The 17,908-nt window shown below is 31.8% G+C and overlaps 1 protein-coding gene across 1 annotated transcript; it reads right to left on the minus strand.

Annotated features, from left to right (window-relative positions):
- Positions 1–4,641: 4,641 nt before the first annotated feature.
- On the minus strand, positions 4,642–11,901 carry LOC18422147 (NAD(P)-binding Rossmann-fold superfamily protein). The gene is made up of 3 exons (XM_006826953.4): positions 11,487–11,901; positions 10,764–10,923; positions 4,642–5,276 (listed from the first exon to the last, which is right to left on the minus strand). The coding sequence occupies exons 1-3, from the start codon at positions 11,824–11,826 to the stop codon at positions 4,940–4,942; spliced, it is 837 nt and encodes a 278-aa protein (XP_006827016.1). The 5' UTR covers positions 11,827–11,901; the 3' UTR covers positions 4,642–4,939.
- Positions 11,902–17,908: the final 6,007 nt, after the last annotated feature.

The following is a 17,908-nucleotide window of genomic DNA, read 5'->3' on the forward strand; positions in this document are numbered from 1 at the left end:
ATAATTCAAATAAATTCACTCATTAAATACTTTACAAAATATTCAAAGTAAATATGTACTTGAATCATAACTCACATACATATTTTATTTTTTAAGCTACTCAATCTATCAACTACAAAAATCAACAATTTACAAAAATATCAATAAATATAACACAAATCTGTGCTTAAGACTATCTAAGAGTATAAACCCCCAAATTCAAATAATTTATAGTTATACAGAGACCACAAAATTCCAAGTTCTCAAAACCTCCAAATTATAAATATCTAATTCAATCACAATAGAGACACAAATTAATTCAATCTATACCAATATCACAACAAATAATTAGTATGCTTGAGTATAACCCTAAGCAAGACAATCTAAATAAAAAATCGACTCACATACCTTCACAATGTGAAATTGCTTCAAAATCCAAAAAATGCCGCCTGCCAAAGACGAACATGGTTGAAAATCAAAATAAAAAAGCTAACTGCTATTCTTTACCAATAAGGCAGACAATATCAATCACACTCTCAAAGAATGAAAAAAAACGCAGAAAATAGGACAGACGAAATTTACTCACTATCCCGCTCTTTTCGGATGTTCAACATCCGAAAATTCCACATTTTCGGATGTTCAACATCCGAAAATTGAAAAGTGAACGTTTTTTTTAAATCATGTTTTCAGATGTTGAACATCCGAAAAAGGGCAAAAGTGTTTTTTTTAAAAAAAAACGTTATGAAAGATAAAAAATGGACAGATGAGTAATAACGAAAACTATTAAGTGCAACCGTAATAACGTAAAGTATAACGGATATATAAGTAATTTTCTCTAGAAACTTTCCACATATATATACCCATAGGAAAATGTTTTGATGAGCAATTCTAAATCTCATCTTAAAACTCATTGAAAATTTCACTTTGGCTTTGAAAAACCTTCAAATAAATTATCTCACCCATGACCATTGTGGTCATTAAAAAAAAAAAAAAGATCTCAAGCCTTAAAAATATTTTATATTATAATACATTATCTAGACCATCCATTTCGTCTTAAAATTAAGTGGTCACAAATTTGCAAGACCTGTACCATTTTTTAATCTTCAAATTTCATAGTTAATGTTGGAAATTGATTTTAGAGTCATCATGGAGATTTTCGATGCTATTTTTTAATCGTTAAATTTCATACTTATTATTAAAAAACCATTAAAATGGCCAGGCTCATGTCACACGACATCACGATTCATTGGTCTTAACGTCACGTATCATTGGTCTATTACTATTTTATTATTATAAAAATATTTTAAACAACCATGCTTTGAACAAATTAAAATGTGCATGCGGATGTCACATGACGGCAGCAAAAAAAATAAAAATGTACATGCTGATGTCACATGACGTCAGCAAAAATTAATTGCGTGGACCTTGCATGTCATCCCTCTTCCCAACAATTGGTAGCCATCAATGTTATTGCAAGTCATTTTATAGGGCTTTTGCATCCCACATCTCTCTTTGATGTAGGACAATTCTTATAGCCTAATTGTCACATTGAATGAGCATATAGATTAATACTTAGGTAAAGATGGTTGAGCATCAATAAGAGGGATATGCGCTCGGCATTAAATTACATGATAAATTTTTTTTTTTTATAAGAAATAATAATTGGGTGGTAGGGCCCACCACACCTATCTTTCACCCAAAAAAATTAAAATTTATCTACTAAAAAATTAAAATAAAGAGAGTAATACTATTAGGCTATTATCTCATGGGATTACTTTATTATATGATTAATATTAGATTATTAGTTAATTAGAATTTTAAAAAAATAATACTAGTTCATAGGATATAAATAAAAGCAAAAAATAATACTAATATTAGTTTATTGAATGTTAAAAAAAAATAGTTTATGAGATATTTTAAGAGAGAAAAATAACACTAACTTATACCACTTAAGAATTTAATTTTAAGTTACTTTATCAATTACCCTACATTGCAAGTATGAATTTATTTATTTATTTTTTAATTTTATTAAAATACAATTGTAAATTTATATTTTTAAATTCTATATTTCTATTCACACTAATTATTATATATTAGATTTATTTATTTGTGAGGGTCATACCCTTGTTTTTTTAATCACATTTATTATAATATTATAATTAATAATTATACTAATTACAATGCTAACTAAGTCTTATGTTTTATTTATTAATTTATTTACATTATAAAGTATGCAATGTATTATATTTTATTATAGTTGTAAATTAGATTTTTTAAATTAGATGATATTATAAAACAAATTTCAAATTTATTCTTATTTGTATAGTAACATGATGATAGAATGATAAAATGCATTCCAATAATTCTAATTTCAATGTATAACATTGTATTTAGTTAGGTTTTAATAAATGTTTGATGAGAATCTTCATGTAGGGAAAGAATATCTCAATATTCACATATTGATGTAAAAAAAATAAAAGCTATTAATATACTATCCTTATTTCTTATTAGATTCCTAAAAAACAACATTTATAATAATTTTTTTAAATTTTTTTAAAGCTCGATTCACTGATCCAGATGGGTTTTGAGGTGCCCGATCCGAAGCACCGATCCATTTTTTAAATCATTGGTGAGAACAACTTTAGTTATACTATCACAAGTAAACCTCCAAACATCTGTATACTATCACAAGTAAACCTCCAAACATCTACTCATTGATATGATGGGCTCAATGTGTTTTATTTGAAGTTTTTATTGTCTAAAACATTTTAACAACTTGTAGGGTTTATTTTTATTAGAAATATTTATTTATATATTTCGTTAATTGCGGCCATGCAACGAGTGTGCACACCCTAATTAATATATATATATATATATATATATATATATATATATATATAAACAATCTTAGAAATGATATTATTATAAAATAATTTTAAATTGTCTATTTGGATTGGATGGCTGAAAATATTAATCAAATGGCGGCAAATGTTAATTTCCCTTTTCTCTTCATATCATGTATTTTCAAATCAATTTTCAGAGTACTCATTTCCACACCCTTTCTACCAAATTATGCCCCCGTGAAGTTCTATTTTGGCTTGTCAAAGGCCCTAGTCTTTTTGAGACTCATTCTCTCGCACATGCATTGTCTGAACACTCCCGCCTGTTTTTTTTGGTATTTCAGTAGGGAAGACAGATCCTTTTTTTTTTTTTTTAAATGGTTTAGGGGTTAGTTTTTCTAATGTGTTAATAAGATGATGTCAGTGAAAATGAAAACAACAAAATGATGACTTGGGTGTAGGGGTGCTACCACCCCAACCCGAGCCCCTTGCCCTCTTAGTCTGGTTTTTCAAATGCAGTGACAATAAGAAGCCTGGGAGGACTACATTGAAAATTGCAAGGGCTGAAACTCACAGAAGTTTATAGAACGAGTATTTCATGGAGATTTGATTAACGTCGTTAGTTGGTGCATAGGAGAGTGCAGAATTCCTTCAAGCCTAACCCGAGTGTTTGGTGAAACTAGAGATCTATGCAGTGACAGAAATACGGAATTCCGGCAATACTTACGGGGACCTCTTGGAACTAGGGCTATTAACAGGCGGGTTTGTTTCGCCCAGCCCGCCCAAGCCTGAGCCCGGGCTTAAATCATGTTAGACATCGCAGCCTGAAAATTAGATTTCAGAGCCCGAATTTGTGAGAACGCCCCAAAATGGGAAAAAAAAACGTTCAGCCCAGGTACGGGCTAGCCTTGGCCCGGCCACCTCAGGCTTGTTAACAGCCCTACTTTGAAAATTTTTGACACTAAATAGGTTTTGATGTGTTCTATTGATACTTGTCATTTTTTTTTTTTTTTTTTCATTGATATGTTAATGGTAGGAATGGAGGGTGGGACGTTATGTTGACGCACAGACCCAATACAAAATGTCCATGCATCCGTATCTTGTGCATGTTCCATTAATGGATGCTGGATGTCTCATTGTTAATGTTCAGAAAACAAAGTAAAGCACAAACAAGTTCTCTATCTCAATCTTCAATCCGTGAATGCATGAATATATGATATACCCATAATTCTTTTATAACTAAATAGCTAAAGGAAAAAGTTTATATAAGGTTGAGGCCCCAAACAATCAAATAAAAGAGTACCTCAAAAAGTCATTAGAAGAAGTTTTGATGTCAACAAAACCCTCAAATCGATCATCTTGATCTCGAGATGTATAATCATGAAAAAAATAGATTTAAAGTCTTGAAACTATTGCATCTTGAAATATATTGTCGGGGCAGCCAATTTTCATTATTTTCAAATATTTATAGATCTATTCAACCTACACTATTTTTTGAAACTTTGAATTTTATAATTAAATATGAAAATAACTTTTCAGGCCATCACATGGTTTTTTGCTACTGAGAAATCATCTTTAGATACTATTAAGAGGTATACTTTTGATTGTTTAATGCCTCAGCCTTTTACAAACTACACCCATCGCTAAATACCGGAATACTTTTGATTGTTTAATGCCTCAGCCTTTTACAAACTACACCCATCGCTAAATACCGGAATTGATTAACCAAACAAGAAAAAGGCCCAAAATAGCTTGGTTGGGTTTTCTGTTACAAACTTCAAGTCCCTCACCTGAACTGATACATCTTCCGCAAAGCTGGAGCTTGAAACAAATCAAGCAAATCAATATCAACCATTATGAATCACAAGCCACATGATGTTGCACAACTGCCCCACAGTAGGGTTGTAAAAAAGAGATGCAATCTGTCTTAGTTTTTTATTAATGAAAAACGGGTAAAAGGCTTTCCCCCTAACTGATTTACTAAAAAAAGAATTAAAAGCAATCGATATCAGCCATTGTGAACCAAAAGCCACATGCACAAAAAACATACAAATGGAAGAGAGAAAGAAAACCACAGTTCACAGAACTCTTAGGCAGGAACCTCCTTCTAATTGTGAAAGCTAAAGCTTATAAGCCATCCTCAAAATTAAATCTTTTAGAAAGAGAGGGAGGTAGTACAGAATAGAGGCCACTGTGGAGTACCCACCATAAATGAACCAAGCTGGAGGGTTTTTCTTTAGAACAGTGAGAACGGTCTTCCTTGCAAACTCTTCAGTTGGAGTTGATTTCTGGCCTTGAGATAACATGGTTCTCTCTCTAACATCTCCTTCAAATGGTTTATACAGCTTTAGCTCAGGCATTTGAGCATAACTGATCAGTGCATTTTCCCCAATATTCGACTTAATTGCCCCTGGTACGACCAATATTACATCGATTCCAAAAATCTTCAACTCCAATCTGCAAGTACATAGCAATATCAAATAATTTTGGGTAGTTTTCCTTTTTCTTAAATACTAAAACAGAGTGACTTACTCAATACTTGAGAGCTGATACATTGAAAAAGGAAAAATTAAATGGAAACCCAAAATTCATTAAACCGTACCAACCGGTTCATTTTGGTTTCAATTGACAGTTAAGTAGTTAACATGTTAATGTTAAGCCGTATAATTCATGTGAAGAAGTGCAATGCGTTTTAAGGCATTTCAACTCGTGATGATTTAAACCAGTTTTAAGGCATTTCAACTCTTGATGATTTAAATATGTTTCAAGGCATTTCAACTCTTGATTATTTAAACCAGTTTTAAGGCATTTCAACTATTGATGATTTAAACCAATGTTCAAAAAAACGCTGCTCCGATCCGGATCGGGTATTGAGAACAAACATGCCGTTTCGATCCGGAACAGGTAGATCCGGATAGGGTATCATGTGGGTCGTTCCGGATCCAGCTATAAAACAGGATCCGGCCGTGTGGTACTGACGAAGGTTTTATTCACATCAAACTTCTTTCATTTTATCGATGTGGGATTTGAGCATGAAACTATTGTGATTAAAAGGTAATACAATATAAGCTTATATGCTTTTATTCATGTGAATAATACAACAAGCGGGCATGTGGTGTAGTTGGTTATCACGTCCTTCTTACACATTGAAGCTGCGATTATTGTAAGCTTAAATTAGATATGTAAAGGTAATACAATGAAGGCTTGGAGCATATTAGCTCTTTTTATCTAGAAACCTAAAATATTAGATTTTTGAAAAATTAAAGTGTTATTTCGAAAATTGGTACACATTCAAATAATTTCTACAATGATAATCAAATCTTATATTTAATTTATTAATTTTATTTGTATTATAAATTATGTAATGTACTATTTTATTTCTTACAGTTGTCAATAATATATTTTAAATTAGATGATATTATAAGATATTTTGGATTTGTTATATTTGTATAGTAAAATAATTATAAAATGTAAACCAACATCTATAATATTATAGTTAGTTAGATTGTAATAAGTTTGAATTATAGTTAGTTAAGTTGTAATAATTTGGTTTTTTTTAGCGGATTAGGGTTTTCCGCCAATTCGAGATTTTGGTGGCCATTTTTTTATCGATTTAATCCATTATTTATTGTAGTCTATGTATGATTATATACTTTATCCATGATAGTTTTGTGATTTTTCTTTTGTGTGATGTAAATTTAATGGTTAACATTAGTTCATACAGGGAAAAAAAATCGCAATAGTTGAAAAAAAATGAAAGTTAATAATGTAGTACCCTCATTTCTTATTGGCTTCCTAAAAAACAACATTTATAATGATTTTTAATAAATTTTTTGGATTTTTTTATTGTCGAATTCGACCAATTCCCGATCTGAACTGCCGATTCACCGATCCGGATAGGTTTTTGGGGTGCCCGATCCAGGGCACCAATCCATTTTTTAAACCACTGATTTAAACAAAAAGAAAAAAAAAAAAGGGCATATCAATTCTTGCCAAGGGAGCACAAGTTTTTTTCCTAGACATAATTTAAGGGAAATTTATCAAAATCCACTTTAAGAGATAAAGCTATTTGACAAGATAATCCATTTCTTTTGATCAACCTTCTTTAATTTGGCTCAGGCCTCAGACTCGGCCCTGTCCTGAGCCGAGTAACTTGGTTGAGTAGTGTCTAGGCCCAAAAGGCCCAAAATATTTTAAACAAAAAAACAAAGTATTGCTAAAAAATAAAGAAAAAATTTCAATAGTGAAACAAATCTAAGAAAACCAAACATAAAAGATCCAAATAAGCTAAAATAAAAATAAAAAATGGATTCAGAAAAAATTAACTATCAGTTGGAGACATTTCATGAAATCCCAAAAAAGAAGAAAATACAAAATAGTTTTTTTTTTGTATTTTACCAAGAAATGCTCACAAATCATAGTAAAAGAATCCAAATTTAATTATAAATAGGGCATTTAGCAAGAAATGCTCACAAATCATAGTAAAAGAATACAAATTAAATTATAATTTCTTTGCATTGATACTACAAATTTATATAATTTTATTTTCTTTTTATTTTTTTGAATAAGCCCGAGTTGTATCCTGGTACTTGGTTCGGCCAAGGGCCAACTTAGAGTAACTCAACCAAGCCCAAGTGGACTAGGAAGAGTTCAATTTAATTTGAAAAGTCCCATCACAATACAGGTCAAGTGTTGGAATTGTCGAGAATCGTAAAATGTTAAGTAATTGTTAAAATTATATATTTTGATAAATTTCCTATAATTTGATAACCACTTCCTAGAACCAAAATCGTAATTTTTTCATCTCAAAAATTTCAAAAGGCCAAAAGCGATTTTGTTTCTAATCTAATAGTTAAGAAAATAACCCTTGCTCCTTAAGAAATGCTAATAAATATTAAATCCTAATTGCTTATCTTTTGAAAAATAAACTTCCAGTTCTGCCTTACGACTCCCTTAAAATAATAACAATAATTAAAAAAAAAAATCTTGACCTTGAAAGAATAATAGAAACCCAAATAACTCCAAACCTAAATTCTAAAAAGGGTGCAGTTTGCATATATACGCATCCGTAGGTGTATAGGTAAGGTGCACCTTCAAATTTTATCATGGTATATAATTTTGATGTAAAATGTTCTTAGGATTATCTCAAAATCTATTTTTGTATCTAATTATAAAATTTTAAATTACAAAAATAGTTAAAATCAAGTAGATCTATAAACATATGAAAATCTTGAAAATGGACGGTGTAGATAATAGTTGTAAAATGCACTATTTCTAAGGCTTAAAATCTTTTAATTTTTTCATAGTCATACATCTCGATATCGAGATGATCAATCAAAGGGTTTTTCAACATTAAAACTGCCTTTTCCGATGGATTTTTGAGGGGCATCCGTAGTTTTACATTATTAGGTAGCATCCTTATATAAACTTCTTCCTTCTGAAAAATGATAAAACTCGTGACATTAAAGTTCGATGCAAGCTATGAAACCAAAAAATTTCCATCAAAATTAATGTTCTGAAATGATGTTTCAACCAGGAAAGGAAACAATCAGCCAAAATAGGGAACTTGAGGATTACTAACAAAGTCACATCTTGTTTTAAAATTCTAAGATGAATTGCTTGAAGTATGTAGGAATTCCAATGGGATATTCACTATAAATTGAAATGATTTCGGCCAATTGGGAACCCAATGGGCGACCTATTCATGCTCAACAAAAAAATACCACGTAAAGGGCTGATTAAAAAAAATAACCCTAGTAGTAGCACCCCCATACCTACTCGCCACCACGTCGTGGTTTCCATTCACATCACCCCACTAATAAACCTAACTCCTAAATTATCTAAAAAAACCGATAAAGGTCGGTCGTCCCAACTGAATTACTAAAAAATAAAATAAAATAATCATATAAGCCCGTAGATTATGTAGCCTACTTACGGAAAAAAAATCATAGAAGCCCGTGCATTATGTAGCCTAATTACGAAAAGTATCTGATTTACCCAATATATATATATATATATATATATATATATATATAAGCCCGTGGATTATGTAGCCTGCTTACCGGATATTTTCCTTCTAAAAAGTGTAAGGGCTCAAAGTCCCGTACAATGGGGGTGAATCCCAATGAACAATTAAACATTGGAATTTTTACTGGCCAATTTTCATTTCACTATACCTCCTCAAAATATCTTAAAAATACCCAAGTTTCCCTTATTCAAGACCGATAATCTTAACAAATATGGGCATTCAATAACATTCACCTATCTTAAGAAATATAGGCATTAAGGAATATAGCTCTAAAAGCAATTTTCAACACCGACGATAAAATTTGAAACTCAAACAATAATATAGATCTTCCGGATTTGTCAACATTTATTTTTAAGGTGAAATGGATGGTCTAGATAATCTATAACAATATACACTATTTGTAGAGCTTGAAATTCTAATTTTTTTCACGACCATAACGTTCAAGATGATTGATGTAAAAGTTTTCCACTACTTGAATCACAATTTTGATGGGTTATAAGATGAGGCTTTTACTTATTCAACCCAATTTCCTTACTAGAGTGACCCTACGTGTTATATTAAAATGACCCTACTGGTTCCCTCAACAGGGCCAATTTGCCAATGATATTTGTTGGCACCCTTAACTATCTTGGAAGGAGGTCGTTACCCCTTAAATGCTATTTTCGCTAGAATTTATTTTTTATTTTTTATTTTTTTTAACATTAACTCCTCCTGCTAGAAAGTTTCATTCATGGTGGAATGTACTATACAAAGAAATCTAAAACCGAGCTCATCAAGAGCATACTATTTACCAAAAAAAAAGCATACGGCCATAAACTTCCCATTTACGCCAAGAGATATGATATCCCCCCAGGAGCATACTATTAACTTATATCTATGGTAAAAATCTAACGTTTTAGGACTTAAAAAGGATATAACCTCTTCAACCCCTAGAATATCTTCAATAAAAAAACAAGAAAAATTGTTTCATACGTGGAGACCATATTTCTAAATTTGCGGTCCTCAAAGTACAAAGCATTCATTTTAAAGATGGAGACAAATATATGGTCCTTTTAAAAACAATTGAAAGTAATAACCAAATGTTTCTTTATAGAATTATCATTTTAATGTTTAAAATTTTATTTATTTTATCATATTCATGATCTCTATATGTTTGGTCCAAAAATCCATTCTAAAATAGACTTTTAAGAAGTGACTCATTTCACATGGACTCATAAAAACCGTGTCCAAAAAACAAATTACAATTTCACTCTTTGTGCCCTTGAAAAAGATAATATATTGAACAAAGACCATCCTATTTTTAGTACGTGAGATCTAAGTGTTAGAAAAGTGAAAATTAAAATTCATTCTTTTCAAAATCATCATATTCTACCATAGTTTCTTAAATTTTAAATTGAAAAAAATACTCCCAAAAAAGGTCTTTTGCCCTTATCCTCCCGTCATTCCCAAAATTTCATATATTGAAAAAGAGGTGCGGTTCTATAAGGTCGCAACTTTAAACAATCCAATTAAAGCCCACCTCCAAATTTTATAATTTTGGTATAAAATTTTTTTAAGATCATTTAAAAATCTATTTTCACATTTAATTATAAAATTCCAAAAATACTTAAAATCAAGTAGATCTATAAATATATGAAAATCTTGAAAATGAGCTGTCTAAATAATTTGTTGCAAGATGAACTATTTTTTAAGACTCAAAATCTTTTTCCTTTTTTTTTTTCATTTTCATACATCTCGACATCAATTAAAGGGTTTTTCCAGTGGAATTTTTAGGTATATCTTTGATTCTACATTTGAAGGTTGCAACCTTATATAAACTTTTTCCTCTCCACTTTCATTACCTACTGCAATACCCTACAGCAAGGTTTTCTACCATAGGAGAAGAGAGGTAGATAAATGAGAGAGAGAGCGGATACCTCAATGTATCAGCCAAGGAGTGGATAGCAGCTTTGGAGGCGTTATATGAGCCACCCCAAGGTGGAGAGACGAGACCAGCAACGCTACCCATGTTCACAATCTTACCCTTTCGCCTAGCTGCCATGTGAGGGACCACCGCCTGTATAAGCCTCAAAGTTCCTGGTCACATTATTTTAGATTATTACCAGTAGAGAGAGAGTTTTCTCAAAAGAGAGAGAGAGAGAGAGAGAGAGAGAGAGGTAATTAGAGAGAGAGAATGAGCAATTTTGAGCAGGAGGGCGAAAAACATGAGTTATGAAAGACCAGGCCCAAATTGTGCCAATCTTCCCAGATTTCCACGAATTTAACAAAAACTCAACCGAAATTTTCAAGAATTGAACATTAAAGAGTAATGAACAACTGAGAACCAGTTTTTTCCCTTTCTTTTAAAATAATTAAAATGGAAAAGAAAATATCGAAATTCAAAATTTCAGCATAGAGAAGTACGTTTTAGGAGACAATCTTTCTACGTCCCCAATTCCCAATCCTAACCATATAAATATTAATTTTCCTAATTAAATTCCTATTCACTTTCACCAGATCAATTATCTACTGGAATTTTCCTGTAAATCCTCTTCTCATTCTATTTCAAAAAACAACATACAAATACACACATCCAGATCCATGTTCTTCGTATAAATAAGAAAAATCAAATGAAAAATGTAGAGAGGAGCTTAAATCACCATAAACATTGGTATCAAAAGCTTTTTGAACAGACGATATGGGGACCTCAGCAAGCGGCCCAACACAGTGAACGCCAGCATTATTTACCAACACATCAATGCGCCCAAATTTACTCATAACATCTGCAATCGCTTCATTGATGCTCTCTTCTGATAGCACATCGAGCTGTCTGAGATAAACCCTAGAATCCCTGTCAAGGCCTTCCATGGAGGTTAGGCGACGGCTCGTTGCAATAACCTGGCATCCATGAGAAGCGAAAGCTAGGGCTAGGCCATGGCCAATACTACCTATTGTGCAACCTGTGATCAAAACCACCTCTGGTTCTTGTGAAACCGCCATTAAAAAACTGCTGTAGGCAGTGAAGAGAAACCGGAGATCTCTTGTTCTAAACCTGCACGGGGATTTTGGTTTCCGAACAAGGCGAATTCATATTCAATTTTCCGTCTTTAATACATATAAAAAGACACATTTTACACATTGGAAATATGACAATGACCGAGTTGTCCGTAAAACTGTAAAGGGTGCGGTTTGTATAGAGCCGAGGCTCTAAACAATCAAAATAAAGTACATCTTCAAATATGTCGAGAAATGTGGTTTCAATATTAAAAATATTTGTGATAGCCTTCAAATATATTTTTATTTTTAATTATAAAATTTAAAGCTTAAAAAATGGAGTAGATCGAGCAAATTTATAAAAACTTGAAAATCATGAAAATTGACGGTTCAAAAATACATTACAAGATGCACTATTTCCAAAACTTGAAATCGATTTTTTTCTCATGTCCATGCATCTTGATATCGAGATGACTGATTTGAGGATATTTGGCCATAAAAAAAACTCTTCTAATGAAAATTTTGAGGTGGCTTCTAATTTGATTGTTTAGAGCCTCAGCTTTATCTAAACTTTTTCCTTATTTTTATTTTTATTTTTTTGTTTTTTATTTTTTATTTTAGAATAGCCTTGCCCTGATAGGGCAGAGCTAGACCTAGGCCGAGCTAAGGCAATAACTAGCCCGGCTTGTTAACAGCCCTAATTATGAAACGTGATGCATTCATCACCAAGGTGGAGATGATATGAAATTAGGGTATCTCATACTGTTGGTTTTGTAGTGTTAAAGATCATCTCCAGTGTGAGTAATTTGAGAAAAAAGGATTTAAGATGTTAACCATTTAGATCAAACAGTTGGAAATGGAAAAATGGGACATTCTTTCTTATATTTTAGGATGATACTTCTTCAAGTATAAGAGTGTATTCAATTTTATTTATATTTTCCTTTTTAAGTTGTTAGGTTGAAGAGATTACACACCCAAATTTTGAGGTCCTAAAAATACTCGAAGATAACATTTTTTGCAAGGGAGGGAATCGAAGTGGGATAATATAACCTTTTAGCTCATATAAATACGCATAGAAACCATAGTTGTATGATTTTGAATAATTAGAAGTGAGAAGAGAACAATATCACATGTCCAAATCAATCATGTTATAATTAATGCATAATATTGACAAAAAAAATATTTTCTCTCAAAAGTTTCATCAAGATGAAAAGGCAAGTCGTATTTAAACTTGTGCAAATTATATATGCATTGCCACAAAAACTCAAAGTATAATGTTTGCTTTATTTCTCACTTCAGATGTGGCAAAGATTCCCTTTCAATTGGTCTCTTTGTTGTAATCCTTGTATTAACTTTTAATTAATAAAATAAGAGTAGGGCACCATCATCCCCACTGATCCACCCAAAGACAAAAGCTCAGCCATATGTGTATATTCTTCTTTGACTTTTAGTATTTGGAGTCGATTAAATCAAAACGCCAAAACTTGAATATTCTATGGTCTATCAATTAGGGAAAAAGTTTATAAAAAGCCGAAGTTCTAAACAATCAATTTAGGGTGCACCTCAAAAATTCACTAAAAGATGTTATTTTGAAGCTAAAAAATGCTCAAATTGAACATCTCAACCTCAAGATCTATAAACACAAGAAAAAATGGATTTCAAGCTTTAAAAATAGTGCATATTGTAATTTCAAGATTTTCAAGTATTCATAGATCTACTGGATCTACGTTATCTTTGAAGCTTTAAATTTTGTAATTAGAGATGAAAATAAATTTTCAGGTCATCACAAAGATGTCCAATATTGAAACAATATTTTTTGACAGTATTTAAAGGTGCGCTTTACTTTGATGGTTTAGAGCCTTGGCTCTACACAAACCACACCCATTTATTAGTAGTTTAGTTTGGATTTAGAAATCGAATAAAATTTTTGGACCTAGTGGTGAGCAAACAAAGAGTGAATAAAAATTCTGAAAACCCTAAGAATTTCAGACTGGATCTCTTGGAAACACCCTTTTCTTTGTTGTATGCAATGAGACCGTATACAGTACTGGATGCTTCGCTTGTTTTCATTATTCTATGTGAGTCCGGCGTTAAGAATCTGTTTAAATTTAAGGAAAAATTACTTGCAACCACTTAGATTTATTAGAATTGCAGTTTGATTCATATTTTCCACATAGATTTATTGGAATTGCAGTTTGATTCATATTTTCTCATTTTTTGTGTGGAGGTATTTTCAAAAAATAAAAAATCAAAAAATTTCCAGTTTCCTAATTCAAGTTTTCTTACTAGTTTGATGTTACAAACATTATATCTATTTTTTGGCTTTTTCTTTTCTTTTTCTTTTTTTTTTTGGAATAGGATGATGCCTTAGATATCAAACCGACCATTTCCGGGGTAGTCTAATATTGAAAATATTAGATTGTCCATACTTCTTCTTTTTTAAAAAAATTTGAAAAATCGGACCAAGTTAAAAAAAAAAAAAAATGGATCGTTTTGAGCATCTTACCCACCCTGCAAACACCATTGCCCTTGTACCAATATTCAAGGACCATATGTTTTTCTAGGTGGTCCACCAGACTGCAAATTTTTTGAAATTTCTACCGTTTAATATGAGTACTTACCCGCTCGTACTTTTCCAAAATAGAGTCTCTAGTTAAGCTATTACTTCACGAAAATAGAGTCTCTACCTAAGCTCTTAATTTTCAAACTGGCGCAGTCCGATGTTTCTAATATTGGACTTTCTAATAAATGCGGTGATCCGATATTAGGCCATTAGACTGTTCTTAAAAAACAAAAAAATTACCGGTTAAAACATCAACAGCCAATTTAGAATAAAAACACAAATAAGGGGGACCTCCATGTAAACTTTTCAAAAAAAGACGAAATCATGATTATGCTAAAAAAACCGCTTCATTCATGGTTTTTCCTAAATCTAACCTTTGTCTTTACTTGTAGGCAAAGTATGTACACAAAATTCAAAATTGAATTTAGTGCTCTATGAATTAGATCAATTATTGAATTGATGAGTGGTTTGATTAAGCCAAAACAAGTTTAGTCACCAAATTGACAAGTTAGATCAAATTTTAAAAAAACAAAAATAACAATCATGATAATTTAAAAATATAAAATATATTGTAAAACAAAGTTGCTCATTTTGATTTAACCAGGTCAAAGCCACCATACACACAACTAGCTAGAAGCAGTCAAATATTATTGACAAACTTTCAATAAAACCTTATTTTTGTTTTAAATATTATTGACAAACTTTCAATGATTATTGACAAACTTCCAATGAAACCTTCTTTTTGTTTTAGACTGTAATAGCTTATGCACCGGTGATGACTCCTAACTATTGAACTAGACTGCCTAGCCTGGTCTTATTAACTATGAATGAACTTGCTGCAAAATTAAAAGCAATTAAGTGCTAAACTCTTATGGTGTTTGCGAACATATTTTTTTGTGGAAAAGTAAAAAATATGCTTGCCAACATATAACCCATAAAAGAAAAGAAATAACAATTATATTTTTGTTGTAAAATATTTATGTCGATCTCAGGCTCGCCTACTCCATGCGCCTAATTTCTACAGTCCAGGATCCAACTCAGGACTGCTGCCTCGTAGTAGGGATTTGTGGGTGGAAACCCTAAACCCAAAACTTCGGGGACTTGTGGGGATATATCGTCATATGGATATGTTATTTGGTTAAAGTTAAGATGAGGATTTAAGATAGGAATTGTATACTATGAGACCATTTATCTTCGATACAAGATAGTCACAATTACTTTCAACCATCTGATATAAACTTTAATAGCTTAAATGTATCACAAAATTCGAGAATTTTTTTTGAAGTTTGGGTTTGTTCAATAGAATAAATGCAGCCACCTTATAATAGTCAAAATTATTTGTGACTACTTTGTACCAAAAATAAATCCTCTCATTCTATACTTTTCTTTAAGATATTATATGATATTCTTATTTATTTTTGACCTAAAGAAAGGGTTTCGACAAGAAAAGTCATCTGATACATGTTAAGAGCTATGACAGTGAAACAATCATAATTTCTCACTAGTAGATATAATCACATTAATGACAACACAGGTAAATCTCATAGTGTTCTTTTACTTTTTTCTCTTCAATCAGCTTGCTTTGAGTTTTGATGGTCTTCATTATTTTTTCTCCATTTTTTTGTACATTGTAGTCGACCCATTTTGCAAGGATTTTTCAAAATGTTTTTCCCCTTCGTCCTTTTGCCTAGGACTGGCATGGGCAAAGCGGCCTGATCGGCCCGGCCCTAAAAATTTAAGACCTTGGACACATAATGTGGCCCTAGGGCCGGGCCTAGGCCACAACCAGCCCAGTTTGGCCCCTCCAGGACTTTAGTTTTATAAGAGATTCTATTTGGTCGAGCTTGGCCAGCACAAGGGAAGGGATAGGCCTGGGCCAGCCCCATAGGCACTAGGGCCGGGCTAGGGCCAAGGCAGGCCTGGCCTGTTGCTAGCCCTATTGTTTTGCCAAAATAACCAGCTCCAACCTTATACTATTAAATTAAGGTACACAGCAAAACTATGCCAAAAATATAGTTTCGGTACCACAAAGCCTTGCAATGATATGAAATCTATTTCTGGCCCCAATTATGAAATTTAAAGTTCTAGAAATGGTGATGATCAAGCAGATCTATAAACACTGGAAAATCTTAAAAATGGACGATTCAGATAATGTATTAGAAGATTAACTATTTTTAGGACTAAAAATCCCATTTTTTTTCATGTCTATAAATCTCGAGGTCCAAATGACCGAATTGAGGGTTTTCCAGTATAGGAATAACCTACACTAATAGACTTTTTAAGTATATGGTACCCATACAGTATAAGGTTGAGACTTTATATAAACTTTTTCTTTATATTTATTCCTTTTTTATTGAAGAGAATTGAAGACTACTCAATTTCTAGATCCAACGGCATCCGGCATCAAACGAGGTGCCTTCCATTTTGAGCGACCCTCTTTAAGGCACTAGACAATAATAAATGCGCACAACAACTACCGAATAACCTAAAAGTCAATGTCAAATCCGATGCCAAAAGCTACAACATTAAGCTCAATTCTCTTGGGGGAATGGTTTCTATACTTCCCCAGCAGGTATATACTTCCGAATTAGATAAAGTGAACCATTGACCGTTTGATCTAGATCTAATGTCTCAAAGCGTTTTATTTTATTTTATTTTTTATAAATTATATAAAAATAAAATTTGGTACATACTAGCTTCTCAATGGGGCGTACCTAAAAATAATAATATAATAAAGTTTTTGATAAAATATGATGACCAAAATACCCTTTAAATCTTTTAGGGGTATTTTGGTCATTTTATTTTATTGAGAATATTTTTTAATATCTTTTGTTAGTGCGAGTTTAAGGGAGAGCCCAAAATTTTATGTTAAAATAATTTATAAAAGGAAATTAAAAATAGAATAGTACAGATACGTGACATCGTGATTGGAGTCATCTCAATCGTCCATTCAGAATGGACGGTTGGATAGGGGGAAGTATATAAATTTTATACAATGGAGAAAGCTTACCCATTATCTTGACCCTTTGATATTAGGAAAACTTTCTATACTTCTTCTAATGTATAAAAGTTATACACTTTCCTCTACCCAATCATAATGCACGCCTCTATGCTTATTAATTTTTATTTTTTCTCTACAAAAAATTTTGACATAAATTTTGGTCGTCCAATCCTCTCATAAACTTGCATTTGCAAAAACTATAAAAAAGTATTCCCGATAATATAAAATGAGAAAATACACCCAGAGGTTTCAAGGGTATTTTGGTTACTTTATTTTATTCAAAATATTTTTTTAGATGCACCCCATTGAGAAGATGGTATGCACCAAATTTCATATATTCATATGATCTGTAGAAAAAAATTAAAAATAAAATACTCTGAGGTGTTGGATTTAGATCAAATGATTAGTGACTCACTTGATCTAAATTGAACGGCTAAATAGTGGGGGGGGGGGGGGGGTGAGGGGAGGGGGATAAAGTGTATTACTTCTATACAATAGGAGAAGTATAGAGAGTTTTTCCTTGA

The sequence above is a fragment of the Amborella trichopoda genome, chromosome 4, assembly GCF_054954075.1.
Source record: "Amborella trichopoda isolate Santa Cruz 75 chromosome 4, AtrichopodaSantaCruz75HAP2 v2.0, whole genome shotgun sequence".
NCBI lineage: Eukaryota > Viridiplantae > Streptophyta > Magnoliopsida > Amborellales > Amborellaceae > Amborella > Amborella trichopoda.